We start from the raw sequence: 15,938 nt of genomic DNA, 5'->3' as shown, positions 1-15,938 counted from the left end.
ACCGATTATCAAACTCGGTGGAACCGATTTTGGTAATGAGTCAACCAGGAAGTTTGCATTGTAATCTCGGTAGTACCGATTGCTCAAATTCGGTGAGACCGATTTTGATAATGGACATACACAGAGAGATTACAATCCCATCTCGGTGAGACCGAGATCCCTATCGGTAAGACCGATTTGCCTAGGGTTTGTGGCAGTGGCTAAGACTTCCAAACTCGGTGACGCCGGATAGAAAGAATCGGTATGACCAATTTTGGTTGTGGGTTTAGGTCATTTGTGTGGAAGTGGGAAAGCAGCTGAGGGTTTTGGAGCATATCACTAAGCACATGAAGCAAGAGGCTCATTAAGCAACACCTCATCCCTCCTTGATAGTATTGGCTTTTCCTATAGACTCAATGTGATCTTGGATCACTGAAATGTAAAATGAAGAGTCTTGAGCTTGAAGCTTGAGCCAATCCTTTGTCCTTAGCATCTTGAAGGAGTTCCCACATCCTTTAGTCCATGCCACTCCAATGTTGAACTTATCTGAAATATGCTAGATAAAAGTGTTAGTCCAACAAGAGATATGTTGACATTAATTACCAAAACCACCTAGGGAGCACTTGTGCTTTCAATGGCTATATGTACTACTCTAACAGTGGGTGGGCAGTGAATTCCTTCGTCACCTGCTTCCCACTCAAGCCGGACATAGTTCGGCCCAGAGTCTCCTAACAAAGAGAGAGACTTTAATGAGTTCAGCATGTCGCCAGAGGGCGAGTGCTGAAAGATGTCCGCAGCGGTAAACTCCATTACCGGAGCCCAACTTGGCTTGGCTGGCTCGAGGGTACGTGGACCGGAACCAACAACCGGATACGAGTCCGGGGGCACGGGGTTACAGGCCTCCATGGAGGTGAGACCTGTGTTTGGCTCCACCGCCGATGAGTATGCGGCCTGCGGGGCGGGGTCCACCCCTCCGTCCTTGGGCAACGCAACCTGTTCCGGATTTAGATCCGGGGATACTGCAGGGATGATATCCCGAGCATTGTCCGACAGCAGGTCTAGGCCGTGCTCGTCGTGACTGTCCGGCGCTCCTGGCACAGGGCCAAATCCGTCGAAGATCAAGTCTCCGCGAATATCCGCCGTGTAGTTCAAGTTTCCGAACCTGATCTGGTGGCCAGGGGCGTAGCTGTCGATCTGCTCCAGATGACCAAGCGAATTGGCCCGCAGTGCGAAGCCGTCGAACACAAAAATCTGTCTGGGGAGAAAAGTCTCGCCCTGGACCATGTTGTTGGCGATTGAAGACGCCATCAAGCCTCGAAGCGACAACACAGAGGAACTCTCAATGAAAGCACCAATGTCGGTGTCAAAACCGGCGGATCTCGGGTAGGGGGTCCCGATCTGTGCGTCTTAGGCTGATGGTAACAGGAAGCAAGGGACACAATGTTTACCCAGGTTCAGGCCCTCTCGATGGAGGTAAAACCCTACTTCCTACTTGATTAATATTGAAGATATGAGCAGTACAAGAGTAGATCTACCATGAGATCGTAGAGGCTAAACCCTAAGAGCTAGCCTATGATGGTATGATTGTAATTGTGATCGGCCTTCTAAGGACCATCCTCTCCGGTTTATATAGACACCGGAGAGGGATACGGTTTACATGGAGTCGGTTACAAGGAAGGAAATATCATCTCCAGATTGCCAAGCTTGTCTTCCACGCAAAGGAGAGTCCCATCCGGACACGGGCCGAAGTCTTGAGTCTTGTATCTTCATGCTTCAATAGTCCGGACGATGTACATAGTCCGGCTGTCCGGATACCCCCTATTCCAGGACTCCCTCAGCCGCCCCTGTCCTAGTCCAATTCAGACTCAAGGGGGAGGGGGCACACGGACTGCCCTGTCCGCCCCTCTCTCTCTCTCCACTAAGGCCCATCGAAGCCCATTAATTCCCCCGGGGGTTCCGATAACCCTCCGGCACTCCAGTTTTATCCGAAACTTCTCCGGAACACTTCCGGTGTCAGAACATAGTCGTCCAATATATCAATCTTTATGTCTCGAACATTTCGAGACTCCTTGTCATGTCTGTGATCTCATCTGGGACTCTGAACAAGCTTCGGTCATCAAAAACACATAACTCATAATACATATCGTCATCGAACGTTAAGCGTGCGGACCCTACGGGTTCGAGAACTATGTAGACATGACCGAGACACATCCCTGGTCAAAAACCAATAGCGGAACCTGGATGCTCATATTGGCTCCTACATATTGTACGAAGATCTTTATCGGTCAAACCGCATAACAACATACATTGTTCCCCTTGTCATCGGTATGTTACTTGCCCGAGATTCGACCGTCGGTATCATCATACCTAGTTCAATATCGTTACCGGCAAGTCTCTTTACTCGTTTCGTAATACTTCATCCCGCAACTAACTCATTTGTTACAATGCTTGCAAGGCTTATATTAATGAGCATTACCGATAGGGCCCACAGATACCTCTCTGAAACACGGAGTGACAAATCCTAATCTTGATCTATGCCAACCCAACAAACACCTTCAGAGACACTTGTAGAGCACCTTTATAATCACCCCTTTACATTGTGACGTTTGGTAGTACACAAAGTGTTCTTCTGGTATTCGGGAGTTACATAATCTCATAGTCTGAGAAACATGTATAAGTCTTGAAAAAGCACTAGCAATGAAACTATCACGATCATAATGCTAAGCTAACAGATGGGTCATGTCCATCATATCATTATCCTAATGATGTGATCATGTTCATCAAATGACAACTCATGTCTATGGTTAGGAAACATAACCATCTTTGATAAATGGGCTAGTTAAGTAGAGGCATACTAGGGACAATATGTTTTGTCTATATATTCACACATGTACTAAGTTTCCAATTAATACAATTCTAGCATGAATAGTAAAAATTTATCATGAAATAAGGAAATAAATAATAACTTCATTATTGCCTTCAGGGCATATTTCCTTCACCAGGCCGCCGGCCCGAGTCGCTAACCATGCCGCCCGCCATAAGATTGAGCAGCCGCTCCCTGTAGCGCCCTAGACTAGGCCGCCACGACCCGCTGCCCGGGCTGTCCGCCAGGCCGCCAGATCGGGCGACCCGACGGCACCCGCATCCGCCATAGAGCCGTCGCGTGAAGCCGCCACACAACCCGCTCACACGCTTGGCCCCGCTGCCCGCGCCACCGCACACGCCATCACCGCCCGCGTCTGCTACCGCGCCGCGCACCCCTGCGAGCGCGGTGCCCGCGCCAACGCTAGGCTGAGCAAAAAAGGGGGGAAAGTTTCCCGCCGCCGCCGGTGCCACCAGGGCTTTGCCTAGCGGCGCTAGCCGGCAGCGGCGGGGGAGGAATACGGGAGGGGGGAGAAGGAGGCTGGCGGCTAGGGTTGCCCCGCTCGACTGCCCGTGGGGGCGACGCGAGGGGGATAGGGGAGGGGAAGGGGGATTCTGTATGGACTAACCATAGAGTTTATCCCCCCCCCCCCCAAGAAGAAAATGTCGGAGAGGGTTTGCATAATGTCCTAGGTATGGCCAGACACAGACGAGGAAATTAACTATCACACGCCCCAACAATGGCGACCTAGTTAACCTTCGTCGGTTGAAACTGGCCCTGAGGTCGAATACCCACAACCACACAATTTCGGCTGTAGGACAACACCAATGAGCGAAAATTGTAGAAAAATTCCCACACGAAGAACTAGATCTGAGACACACCAACATGCAGATGCTTCCTAACGATGCCAAGAACCAGCATCGAAAAAAGAATGAGGCATAGTCGACGGAGCTCCGACATAGATTTTTGTTGTCTCCTTGGACCGGTGAGGTTAGGGCTTCTCGTTATATGTAGAGATTTGGTGTCAGTTTGTTCAGATATATGCAAGGTGCCAACGACGACTGCGGCTTCAGGGCGTTGATCCTTAGGGACACGTGCGCGAAGACTTCTCGGTTGTCATCGACAATGTGAAGTCGGCTTCAGCAGGGGAGTGACGACAACTGTGCGCCGTCGGCTCGTTCTGGCGGCAGTAATGGTTGTCCGCAGGTCTCGGAATCTCGATATAATTTTGATTATGTTTGAAATGATTTGTACTTCTAGTGAACTTTTATAATTGACCTTATGCTTTTCGCAAAAAAGGCACCATTGGAAAAGAAGGCGAGGAGGCCTTTTTAAAATATAGTACAATCGAAGTCGCTCATATACACGAACACACGCACCCCTCAATGAACGCACGCACGCACAAGCGACCCCTATGAGCACCTCCGAGAGACTAAGCCGACATAGCATTTTAAGATTTTGTGAAGTCACTACAGACACCTCACAGATGACGACAACGTCTTCTCCCACTGAACAAACATCACCAGAAACCTGGAATAAATCATAGAATAAAGCGAGCACCAGTGCCAAGTCTAGTGCTTGAACCCTGGTGGGATGGGGATACCACCGTCCTCTTACCCATCCAACCACAGACTGGTTCACAAAGGCGAGGAGGCCTTGATCCATAGATTCACCCTAGCGCACGATCAAACGTTTGGAAATTGAATAAGTATCATTAACACGTATAATACATAATCAAGATCATTATAATCTTTTTGCTGGATAAATGTGAGTTTTATTTCATAGAGATACGGTTACAGTCAAGTAGCAAAAGATTCTCAATGCATGGAGGTTCACGGTGTAGCCATACAGCAGTAAGTTCTACTATAACCAGTCAAACGATCTGCTACCCTATTTTGTTGATGACTAATTTTTTGAGAATAAACTCCCTGTCAAGCATCAACAATTTAATCTTATAGAAACTAAATGACCAACGCTGAGCAATCCAAACAATCACCCATGAGAGATGCGAGTGTCGTCGATGAATCAGACTGCACAATGACTGGGCCCTCTGAGTGTTTGCTTTGCGAGTGCCATGCCTTGCATCAAGATCATTATAAATCACATCAGCACGTACCTAGAGCCAGGGCTCCGCCTCCTCCTCCTCCTCCTCCTCCTCCTCCTCCAAGAAAGAAGGTTAGGGTTCGTGCCTCTCGCTGGCGCTAGCGCAGGTATGCCTCGTCTTCGGTGGCCCTAGGGCCATGGAGGTGCGGTGGATTCTGCCAAGGGCCGGCGGGATGGCTCCATTTTTAGTCTTTTTTTTAATCTTGTTAGGGTTTGTGTCCTATTCAGGAAGGCGAGACGGCGGCGGCTCCCTGAAGATGAAATAAAGGTCTCCCCTCCTAAGGCATAGCCTAGTGGTGGGAAGGGGTTGATGCCTTCCCACCCACCCAAGTTCAAGGCATGGTACTTGCAATTTGGGTTTGTTGCACCAATTATACTGTAGGGGGTTCCTTTACAGTCTTTCTATAAAAAAAAGGTCTCCCCTCCTAGCCCCCGTTCCGGCGGTGCATCTAGCATCGTTGATGGGCGTGTGGAGGTGTGTCTCCGGCAGATCTATCTTTGGTGGATTTGCTCGGATCTCGTCGTTGTTCGTCTACGTTCGTCTGTCTTCGGTTTGGATCCTTCCGATCTACGTTACTTTTCATCGGCGGCGGTTGCTGTTTCTCGGGTGCTGGTCCTATGGGGCCTTAGCACGACGACTTCCTGACTGTCTACTACAACAAGTTGTGCCCGGCTCCGGTGATGGAGGGGCGATGACGGCGGCGCGCCTTCGGCTCGCTTCGGTGCTTGTAGTCGTCGCTAGGTGGTCTACGAATCTGGATGTAATTTTTATTCCTGGTATTCATTGTACCGCCATGATTGAAGATGAATAGATTGGAAGTTTTTCCGCCAAAAAAATCATTATATTCATCACCCGCAAAGAAGAAGAAGAAGAAGATCATTATATTCATCACATGAAAACATTATCTTTCGAAACCGAACATGAAAACATTTTTTATATATACATTTGTTTTTCTTTTTTTTGCGGGGAAAAAGGAGTTCTCATTACTCAAGGAGGCTTCTCAGCAAGAGCCAGGTTTACAACAAAGTCCATCCCAGCAGTAAGCCAGACTGCTATGCGCGGAGTTCTACGGCCATAGGCGGCCAACTCATGACTAATCCCGTTCTGCAGATGGCTACAAAGAGTAAAAGAGATCTCCCTAGCATCGCTTCTAGCCAACCTACGAATCTCCTCTATAAGTGCACGATGTGACGATCTATCCATCTCGCGCGCTGTAATCATCGACACCGCCTCTCCGCTATCCAACTCAACCAGAATAGGTAGGTTAGATCGGTGCAAGGCCAGCTCCAAGCCTTCTCTGCACGCTGCCAGCTCCGCGTCTAAAGCGTTGTCGCATGTACGTAGCTCCCTACATGCATTGTAGATGATCTCGCCTCTGTCATCCCGCAGGATCATACCTCCTCCTGCCGCACCTGTGGCCGCTATGTAGCTCCCATCCGTGTTCAACTTAACCCAGCCCGGCTGGGGCGGTACCCAGTGTGCGCGCACCCTGGGCGCCGTACTTTCTGGAGCGCATGGTGGTGAAGGCAGGACCACCATCTCCCCTTTCTCTAGGTTACCATCAGGATGTTGTTGTATGCACAGGAGTGAGTTGATGTATCCGTGCAAAAAGCGTCGAGAGGCTTCGGCAGTGGGTGGCGCCTTGTCGTGTGTGATCTCATTCCGGACAATGCCATACTCTCCACATGGTCATGAGCACCACCAGTCTCGTCATCTCATCCAAGGGGGCCAGCAGTGAAAAGATCCACTCTGGGCCAGTGTTGACGATGGCCTCCACCTTGGGGATGTTCCAGTCCAAGGCCATAACTCGCCAGAGCTCTCTTGCCAGGGGACACCTGCAAAGCGCATGGAATACATCCTCGCGTTCAACATCACACAGGGGGCAAATGTCAGTAAGCTCGAGGTGTCGTGAGGCTTTATTGGCCCAAGTAGCAAGTGAGTTGGTGACGACTCTCCAAGCGAACACGCGTATCTTAGGAGGAGCAGGGCACCCCCATATGAGCTTCCAGATGGCGCGACGACCATCCGGTGCCCTGCTCATGGCGGAAGCCGAAGGACGCTCGCGCTCGTCCATGGCCAGGCGGTAGGCGGACCAAACGGTGAAGATACCGTTCCTCTCTGGTGCCCATGCAATAATATCCTCGGTGACGCGGGTCGACGTACGGATACTGGTGATGTCGTCGACATCCGCAGGGAGGAAGTAGCGGTGGAGCAGGTCCATGCGCCAGGACCCCTCGCCATCCAGGAGCTCCGCCACCCTCCTTAGGCGGCCGTACCCTGCAGGGAGATGGGTTGGTGTGATGGCTCCCTAGGCAACCACCGGTCTCTCCAAATACGGATGTCCTGCCCGCCCCCGACGCGCCATATGATGCCCTTTTTCAAGAGCTCGAGGCCGTGCTGAATCGCCTGCCAAGTCGGAGATGCATTCCCCGAGAATACATTTGTTTTTCATATGAACTTGGTCAATCTTTATAAAATCCGACTCAAGACAAATGCAGTATGCGCTATGTTTTGACGTGGAGGAAGTATCGTAGACCTGTCATGACCGCGATGAATTTGTCGGGGCGCGGGTGTTCGCGGAGTGCCGTGGCAGATTCTTGACCGACCCGAGATGAGTAGATGACTAACTGACTGAGTGGGCGAGGAGGTGAGAGACGTTCGAGGGATATAGTACAAGCAGGCAGCACGAATGAGGTCGTTTTCAGGTGTTGCATGATTGGCGTACGGCCCGCACCCGTACGCCGCTCCTTAGTGGAAGTTGCGCGCACGACTGACTCGGTTTTTAGGGCATCTCCAGCAGTTCGGCCCCCCAGGGCGTTTAAATTGAGCGGATTGAGGGCGTGCCGGTGCTAGTTCGGCCCCTGGGGGTGACCTAGCTTTCAGTCACGCCCCCACGCGCCGGTCCCAGGATGCAGGAAATTTAAACTTGGTCGTTCTCGCTCTCAAAAGACGCCGCAAATCCGGCGATCGGACATAGTCTGGCGTTACAAAAAACAGAGCGCCACCGCCGCAAGTTCGCATGCGCAACGATTCACTCGGCGGGGTCGGCTCCAGGCGTTGGCGGAGTCGGCGTGCGCGGGCTGAGGTCCACTACCTCGTCCTGGGTGGGGAACCCGGGAGACGCGGCGGCCGCGGTCGATCCTGTCGTGATGATGTCGTCCATGTCGGCTCCCGTGTCGTCGGCGTCGCCGAGGTGCGAGAAGGGTAGCGGTCCACGGTAGAGATGGGGCGTCGGTGTGGACGCGTAGGCGGCGGGCGGCGAGTAGTTGTATGGAGGGTACTGCACGCCGACGAAGGCGGGCGAGGGCGTGCGCGTAGCGGGGTGACCATGAGGGAAGGTCACGTTTGGGTTGAACCCACCGTGCGCGTCGCCGTCGGCGTAGCCGGGCGACGATGAACCCCATGGAGATCCGGCGCCTTGCTGTCCCCAGGGCGCGTACTGGGCGTGGCAGACGACGGGTGGATTCATCCCCGCCTGGTCGACCGATGAGGAAGACGCCGCCGTGCGCGCCGCGTTGTCGCGGGCCTTCTTGGCTATGGCCCTGTTCCGCTTGTCAGCGGTGACTGCTTCGCGCCGCTGAACTTCCACCCTCCACTCGGCGTTCGACAGGCCCGGTGGCTTCGATGGTGGCGCCCTCGGCTTCCTCTGCTTCGGCTGGGCCACGGCGCCAGTCGCGGTTGCCGCCGCGCGCGGCATGGCGTACTTCTTCGGCGGCATGGCGTACTTCTTCGCGGCGAGCGGGAGGGGGTTTGGCGGGAGAAAGGGAGAGAATGGCGGGAGGAAGACGAGCGAGCGGGAGAGATGCGAGGGAAAAGCGTCAAGAAACGGTGGGAAAAGGCCCTCGGGTCGCCTCCAGGGCGGGCCCACGCGCCTTTTTCGCTTGTGCCGGCTCCCCAAGCGCCCCCAGGGCGCCGGGTTCGGCCTAGATCCGCCGGCACCAGTTTTGACCCGAGCCGACGAAAAACGAGCTCCTGGGAACGCGACTGGGGCCTTTTTTTGGCGCCGGTGCGGCAAATTCGCCTGGGGAATGCCTGTTGGGGGCGCGGCTGGAGATGCCCTTAGCGCGCATATCCGTGGATAGACAGACGGACTCACGGACATTTCGACGACCAAAAACACGATCCGAACAAAACTGACGCGGGAAATCACGGACATCTCATCTTTACCGCCACCCACGAAACTAGGATTAGACCCCTAAAAAAACTAGGATTAGGATTTTTTTTTTAGGAAACATAGGATTAGGATAGATGAACGCACGCACGCGTGTGCCGGTCCAGGTTTGTCCACCGCGTGGCACGGTAGCGTACTGCTAACCTTTCTGTTTTGCTTTGTTTTGGTCCTCTCTTTACCGTCCCGTCACGGCCGCTCGCAGTAGTTATCCACGCCACGCCCAGGCCCAGCCAAGCGGTGCCCATGCGCGGCCCACGGCCACGGGGGATGGGACCCGCGCACTGAGTGCGCCCGCCCGCCCGCCGCCATCCGTCTCATTCCACGCGCTTCCACGGTTCCACCCGCCCCCGCCTCTATCCTCTGCCTCTCTCTCTCTCTCTTTCTCTCTTATAAACCGGCCGTGAATTCCAGAGCGAAACAACGCCAACGGCAGGGAGAGACCCGACCGGTGACCCAACGACCCAGCGTCGACCTACCTCCTACCCTCATCCATCCATTGATCCATTGATTTGATTGATTAATTCATCCGCCACCACCGTACCGCCACCGAGGAAGGAGGGATGGCGGCGGCGGGCGGGGGGCCGAGGCGGACGACGCGGGTGGGGCCGTACGAGCTCGGCAAGACCGTCGGCGAGGGCAGCTTCGCCAAGGTCAAGATCGCCAAGGACACCCGCAACGCCGCCACCTGCGCCATCAAGGTGCTCGACCGCAACCACGTCCTACGACACAAGATGGTCGAGCAGGTCCGCAATCAATCCGTCTCAAATCAATCCCCTCCCCGCCCCTCGCTTTGCTTCCTTGCTGACTGCCTCCATCCGACCAGGGGAAGCACCTTAATTAATGACGTCTTTGGGTGGGCTGATTCGTCGAATTGGGAGGGAAACAAACCCCTAGATTACGTCCCGGAGATCATACTATAATTTATTCATCGGAGGACCGACCACCTAATTCGAAAAGAACGTCCCAAATAACTATGGGACGTCGAGGTCCCTGTCATGGTCGAGATTCCATGTCTGTCCGTCCGTCCGTGGGGATTGTTTTTCCGGTGTCAGCTTTGCTCATTGATATTTGGTTGTTATATAAGGTCAAAAAACACGTTGATGCCAACGAATATGAATTGAAAATTGTGACCATCGAATTAGCTTTGCAAAACGGGTCTCTCTTAAACGGGGGCCACTCTCCACCTGCATCACCCGCGTCAGGCTCATTTTATAAGAGGATTTTATAGATATCGTATATTTCTTCTGCTATATGCAAATTAAGGATGATGTGATCTAATCATACACGACTGCTAGGGTGCTAGATGTCATGTTTACCTCAACTCCTGTGCCCTCCGTACGGATCTGGTCTGATTATGAGCGCTGGCCATCTATTCCTGCCTTTTCAGATTAAAAGGGAGATCGCCACAATGAAGCTAATAAGACATCCCAATGTGGTCCAGCTGCATGAGGTACACCCTAGTTTTCTTGCAGAGACAGTTTTGTCTCGTCATCTTTTATATCTTTCATCTCACGTAACATGTGTGCATTTCACAGGTGATGGCTAGCAAATCAAAGATATACATGGTTCTTGAGTTTGTCGAAGGAGGCGAGCTTTTTGATAAGATTGTAAGACCCTCAAACTTCATGCGCTGTGATGTTACAGCTTTTACTTTGCGTGCAATTATTTTTACATGTCATGAGTTTATCTCGTAGGTCAGTTATATAAGGCTACGTAAATGTTTTAGTTGTTACTCATTTACCAATTACCATTATTTTGTCGATAATTAGGTCAATTCTGGGAAGCTGGGAGAAGATGAAGCAAGACGATACTTCCACCAACTTATAAATGCGGTGGATTATTGTCATAGTCGTGGAGTGTACCATAGAGATCTCAAGGTTTGTAAAGTTATCCTACCCAGTTCCTGATATATGTAACTTATAAATGTTGATGCTCCGTGATACATTTCCTAATTTACGGATGTTTTATGTGGCATTTGCAGCCAGAAAATCTGCTCCTTGATTCATATGGAGCTCTCAAAGTCTCAGACTTCGGCCTCAGCGCATTTTCTCCGCAAACAAAGGTATGATCTCTACCTAGTTGGCTAGCACCTAGAAGTATGCATTTCTTTTCATTTTCAGAAACATAAGGTACTGTGCTTGAACACGAGAAACAGTTAACGGAAAGAGTATTGATCACCTCTTTTTTATTCTTATTTTAGGAGGATGGACTTCTGCATACTGCTTGTGGAACTCCAAATTATGTTGCGCCTGAGGTGAATCTTTTACCTTTGTGTTTCTACCTTCTCTAATAAATGTGTTTCAGGAGTGTAATCATTAGATTGTTTCTTTAGGTGCTTGCTGATAAAGGTTATGATGGTATGGCTGCTGATGTGTGGTCCTGTGGCATAATCTTATTTGTCCTTATGGCTGGATATTTGCCCTTCGATGATCCCAACTTAATGACTCTGTATAAATTGGTAAGTTGCTGCCTTTGACATACCTTTCTTGTCATGTGAAATTGGTAGTGACAAGACTATTGCCGTTTTCTCTACAGATCGCCAGAGCTAATGTTTCTTGTCCACCATGGTTTTCTACCGGTGCAAGAAATCTTATTAAGCGCATTCTTGATCCCAATCCTCACACGGTAAGTTCCTGTTCTGCTCACCTGCGAATTCTTCTATATCTGAAGCTTCCTTCTTTAGAAGCTTTATTTACATCAGAGTATGAGATGGTTTACACTTGCTCTTTTTGTTTTCCTTTTTGCAGAGGATAACAATCGCCCAAATTTTGGAAGATGAATGGTTCAAAAAGGACTATAAACCACCACAGTCTGAGCACAATGAAGATGTGAGCCTTGAAGATGTCGATGCTGCATTCGATAGTTCAGAGGTAATTAAATCTGAATCTCCTTTCCTGTTCTGCAGTTGACATATCTATTCTCCCAGAAATATTATGTTTCGATGGCTCCTGTTTATTTATTACTTTTTGTTTCCTATTTCATAGGAACACCTTGTGGCGGAGAGAAGAGAGAAACCAGAATCCATGAATGCATTTGCTCTTATTTCAAGGTCGGAGGGGTTCAATCTCGGAAATTTGTTTGAGAAAGAGATGATGGTAGGTTCATAGAACTGTTGGTATATTATCGAATAGTTTTGATAGTTTGATATCCAATATCATTACTGAAGTAGTGACAAGCAGGGTGTATCATTCTGCCAGTCACTTAATTGCCCCTTTTTAGAAATCCAGGCATCTTCTTTTGGCACAAGTTTGCATTATTAGTAAACCTTGTTGGTTCGCAAATAATTTGATCCTTCCATATATAGGGGATGGTAAAGCGGGAAACATCCTTTGCGTCGCAACGTACACCACAAGAGATCATGTCTAAAATAGAGGAAGCCTGTGGCCCTCTTGGTTTCAATGTGCGGAAGCAAAATTATAAGGTAACCATTATGTTCTTCAAGAGTTTGTTAGAATTTGAGCAGTTCAGGACTGATATGGATTTCTGTTTTTGAACTTCCAGATGAAACTGAAAGGTGACAAGACAGGAAGAAAAGGCCATTTATCTGTAGCAACAGAGGTACCGACTCTGTCGCCGATACTGAGACATTAACATCTTATTTGCCAATTCCACTAAAATGCTGCTGCTAACTCTAATTAAAAGATCCGTTCAACCAGCCACTGTATCTGAAAACAGAAATTAATACTCCCTCCAATTCATATTTATTGTCGCTGATTTAGTACAATCGGAGGGAGCAAGTGATTTTCAAAAGCCACCATAATGGCTCTACAAGGCTGCGTCTACTTTTGTTTTGAGTTCTCATTCAAAGTGCTAATCATTTTTTTAAGAGTTTTCTGGCGTGTGATCATTTTCTTCGCTGCCTGATGATTGCATACAATTTGTTGCAGGTTTTTGAGGTTGCTCCAACACTCCATATGGTTGAACTTCGTAAAACTGGAGGGGACACCTTGGAGTTTCACAGTGTATGATATTATTTTTATATATATTTCAATTCTAATCGCCAAACATTCTGAACTCTGAAACAATTAACACTGTTTTCTCAAAACTGCATGCAGTTCTACAAGAATTTCTCATCAGAACTAAAAGACATTGTGTGGAAAACTGAATCCAACACAATTGCGAAATAGTCGCGGTGAGCTTCGATGTTCCTTCAGCTCCTAACTGTTGTTCTCCCACCCTCTTCTCGTCCTGTCCTAACATGTTTGTTTGCTCTATCCTCCAGATGATTGATACTTTGCGGAATGGAACTATCTTGCGGTGCTGTATCGATGGACCACCCCTTGAGGTGATACCGCTGGGCGCTGGGTACTGTATATTTCTCCGGCACCGCATCGATGGTCCAGTTCCGCCGTCTCTTGTTGAAGACAGCGCCTTTTTTTTACCGAGCGCGATTGTACAATTACATGTACAACGAGGCCCTCCCGGACATGCTCCTTGTAATATTGCAACGGGGTGCCTAACAGGCATCCTGAATGTGCTTTAGTTTGCACCAGGGTTGTGTGCCTTCCTTTATTTTTGTATTGGAAGTATTTAAGAATCGTAAGATGAATAAAGGTAGTTCAGACTTGAGATTGTAAGGCAAGCCTTGCTTCAGTTCGCGCCTGGGTTGTGTGCCTTTCTTTATTTTTGTATTGGGCATGCATTCTGACCAGCAATATGCCAGCATTCGCGAGGGTTTTGATGCATCTTCATGATCCTTGTCTTGCTTGCTTAGGCAGAGGCTGTAGCCCTCCTTGATTGAGAACAAGCTGACTCTCCATGTTATGACCGGCATATTAGGGGCTTAGCCCAGTGGGTTGTGGCCCAAGTTATTTTATTGTTATTAGGGGCTTAGCCCAATTATCTTATTGTTATTAGGGGCTTAGCCCAATTATCTTATCGTTATTAGGGTCGTACAAAATAGATGACATATACATATACAACGTGTACACCACCACTGGCAGGGTCGTACAAAATAGATGACATATACATATACAACGTGTACACCACCACTGGCCCGGTCAGCCGCCGATCGCCCCCCACTGGCCGCAGTGGCCGGCCCCGGCAATCGCCGCGCCACCCGGGTCCGGGCAGCCGCAGCCCCAGCTGTCGACCCCACCGACGCCTGCTGCCGCACCTCAATGGCCACAGTGGCCGGCCCCGGCCCTCGCTACGCCGTCCACGCCACCCGGGTCCGTGCCACCGCAGCCGCAGCTGTCGGCCCCGCCACCGCCCAGCACGGGGCTCGGGTCACCCACGTAGGGAGGCGTCCCGATCCAGCACGTGCGCTTCCCGTCGTCGCTGTCCCCAATACCGGCCTGGCTGACCGGATCATCGCCGCCACCCGTTTACACGGCGGCTGGAGAACCGCCAGCGCCCACTCTGCAGTTCGGCGATCCCGCCGGCTCGACGGGGCACTTCTCGGGTCGGGGCCATGCTGACCAGGTGCCCCAATCCTCGCTGCTGTGCACCTCTGAGCCAGTTGGCCACGACGCTCCGACTCAGACACCGCCGTGGTTTTCCAAACTGGACTTCGCCACTTATGACGACACGGAGGACCCCCTCAACTGACTCAACCAGTGCGAGTAGTTCTTTCGCGAACAGCGCACCCTCGCCTTGGAGTGTACCTGGCTCGCCTCTTACCACCTCCGCGGCGCGACACAGACCTGGTACTACGCCCTCGAGCAGGACGAGGGTAGCATGCCGCCTTGGGAGTGCTTCCACGAGCTCTGTCTCCTTCGTTTTGGGCCACCGATCTGCGGGAGCCACCTGGCAGAGCTAGGCCGCCTTCCCTTCACCTCCACGGTTCAGGACTTCGCCGACCGTTTCCAGGCCCTAGCATGCACGCGTCGGGCGTGACGGCGCAGCAGCGCGCCGACCTCTTCGTCGGTGGACTTCCGGATCACATCCGCGTGGACGTGGCGCTTCGGGGACCCCAGGATCTCCAGACGGCCATGTACTACGCCCGCACGTTCGAGCGCCGCGCGATGGCCATCCAGCAAGCATCACCGTCCCTGCCCGCTAGGCTGCTACCCTGGCCGGAGGTTCCCGCGCAGGGTCGGCTGCTCAGGCTTCCGCGGCACCCCGCGCCGCAACCGCGGCGCGCCCGTTCCGCCGACTCACCTCGGCCGAGCTACTCGAGCGCCGCCACCAAGGGTTGTGCTTCAATTGCGACGAGCCCTACACACATGGCCACATCTAACCGCGACTCTTCTACCTGGAGGCTGCAGACTACATTGAGGAGGACGCCGTCGCCGCCGACCTGGCCGCCCCAGCTGTTGCGAAGGTGTTTGACCCTGGTTGATCACCTCGAGGAGTTCAGCAAGCGCTTCCCCACCTTAAAGCTTGAGGACGAGCTGTTTGTGCAGGCGGGGAGAAGTGTTATGACCGGCATATTAGGGGCTTAGCCCAGTGGGTTGTGGCCCAAGTTATCTTATTGTTATTAGGGGCTTAGCCCAATTATCTTATCGTTATTAGGGTCATTTTCTTAGGAGTCAAGAAAACCCCTCTATATAAGGAGAGGAGATGTATCAATCTAATCAAGCAAGAAGCAATTATTATTTGTTCGGCTTCCCTTAGGGAGCCGGGAGACCTAACCCTAGCTGCCTCTTGTGCCGCCACCGCATCTCCATCTCGTGCACGACGGCACCTTGCCGCCGGCGACCGTGAGCTTCGCCATGTCCAGCCCCCTCCCCCCTACAACCTACGCCCCAGACCCGGTAGGGTCCTAGCTCCTACCACTCCAACTAATGGCGCACCTGGTTTGTCTCTTCTCTATATGAAAAAGTCATGTTCTATTAATAATCAAGTGACATCAGTACAAAGAGTCCTAGAACAAAGAT

At 51.2% G+C, this 15,938-nt stretch overlaps 1 protein-coding gene across 1 annotated transcript; it reads left to right on the top strand.

Annotated features, from left to right (window-relative positions):
• The first annotated feature begins 9,516 nt into the window (after nt 1-9,516).
• LOC123093554 (CBL-interacting protein kinase 9) lies at nt 9,517-13,699 on the top strand. The gene is made up of 15 exons (XM_044515537.1): nt 9,517-9,860; nt 10,505-10,567; nt 10,653-10,724; nt 10,887-10,994; nt 11,099-11,179; nt 11,318-11,371; nt 11,450-11,575; nt 11,653-11,742; nt 11,865-11,987; nt 12,102-12,212; nt 12,422-12,538; nt 12,619-12,675; nt 13,005-13,079; nt 13,173-13,249; nt 13,340-13,699. Exons 1-14 carry the CDS (start codon nt 9,678-9,680, stop codon nt 13,242-13,244), a joined length of 1,332 nt encoding a protein of 443 aa, XP_044371472.1. The 5' UTR covers nt 9,517-9,677; the 3' UTR covers nt 13,245-13,249; nt 13,340-13,699.
• The last annotated feature ends 2,239 nt before the right edge of the window (nt 13,700-15,938 follow it).

The sequence above is a fragment of the Triticum aestivum genome, chromosome 4B, assembly GCF_018294505.1.
Source record: "Triticum aestivum cultivar Chinese Spring chromosome 4B, IWGSC CS RefSeq v2.1, whole genome shotgun sequence".
Taxonomy (NCBI): Eukaryota; Viridiplantae; Streptophyta; class Magnoliopsida; order Poales; family Poaceae; genus Triticum; species Triticum aestivum.
The sequence above is the reverse complement of the archived record's forward strand: the minus strand, read 5'-3'. Positions and strand labels throughout refer to the sequence as shown.

Coding starts and splice junctions, on each gene's coding strand:
- LOC123093554 (XM_044515537.1), top strand. CDS start 9,678: ATGGCGGCGGCGGGCGGGGGGCCGAGGCGGACGACGCGGGTGGGGCCG. Junction 10,725..10,886: donor GCGAGCTTTTTGATAAGATT/GTAAGACCCTCA, acceptor GTCGATAATTAG/GTCAATTCTGGGAAGCTGGG. Junction 10,995..11,098: donor TGTACCATAGAGATCTCAAG/GTTTGTAAAGTT, acceptor TGGCATTTGCAG/CCAGAAAATCTGCTCCTTGA.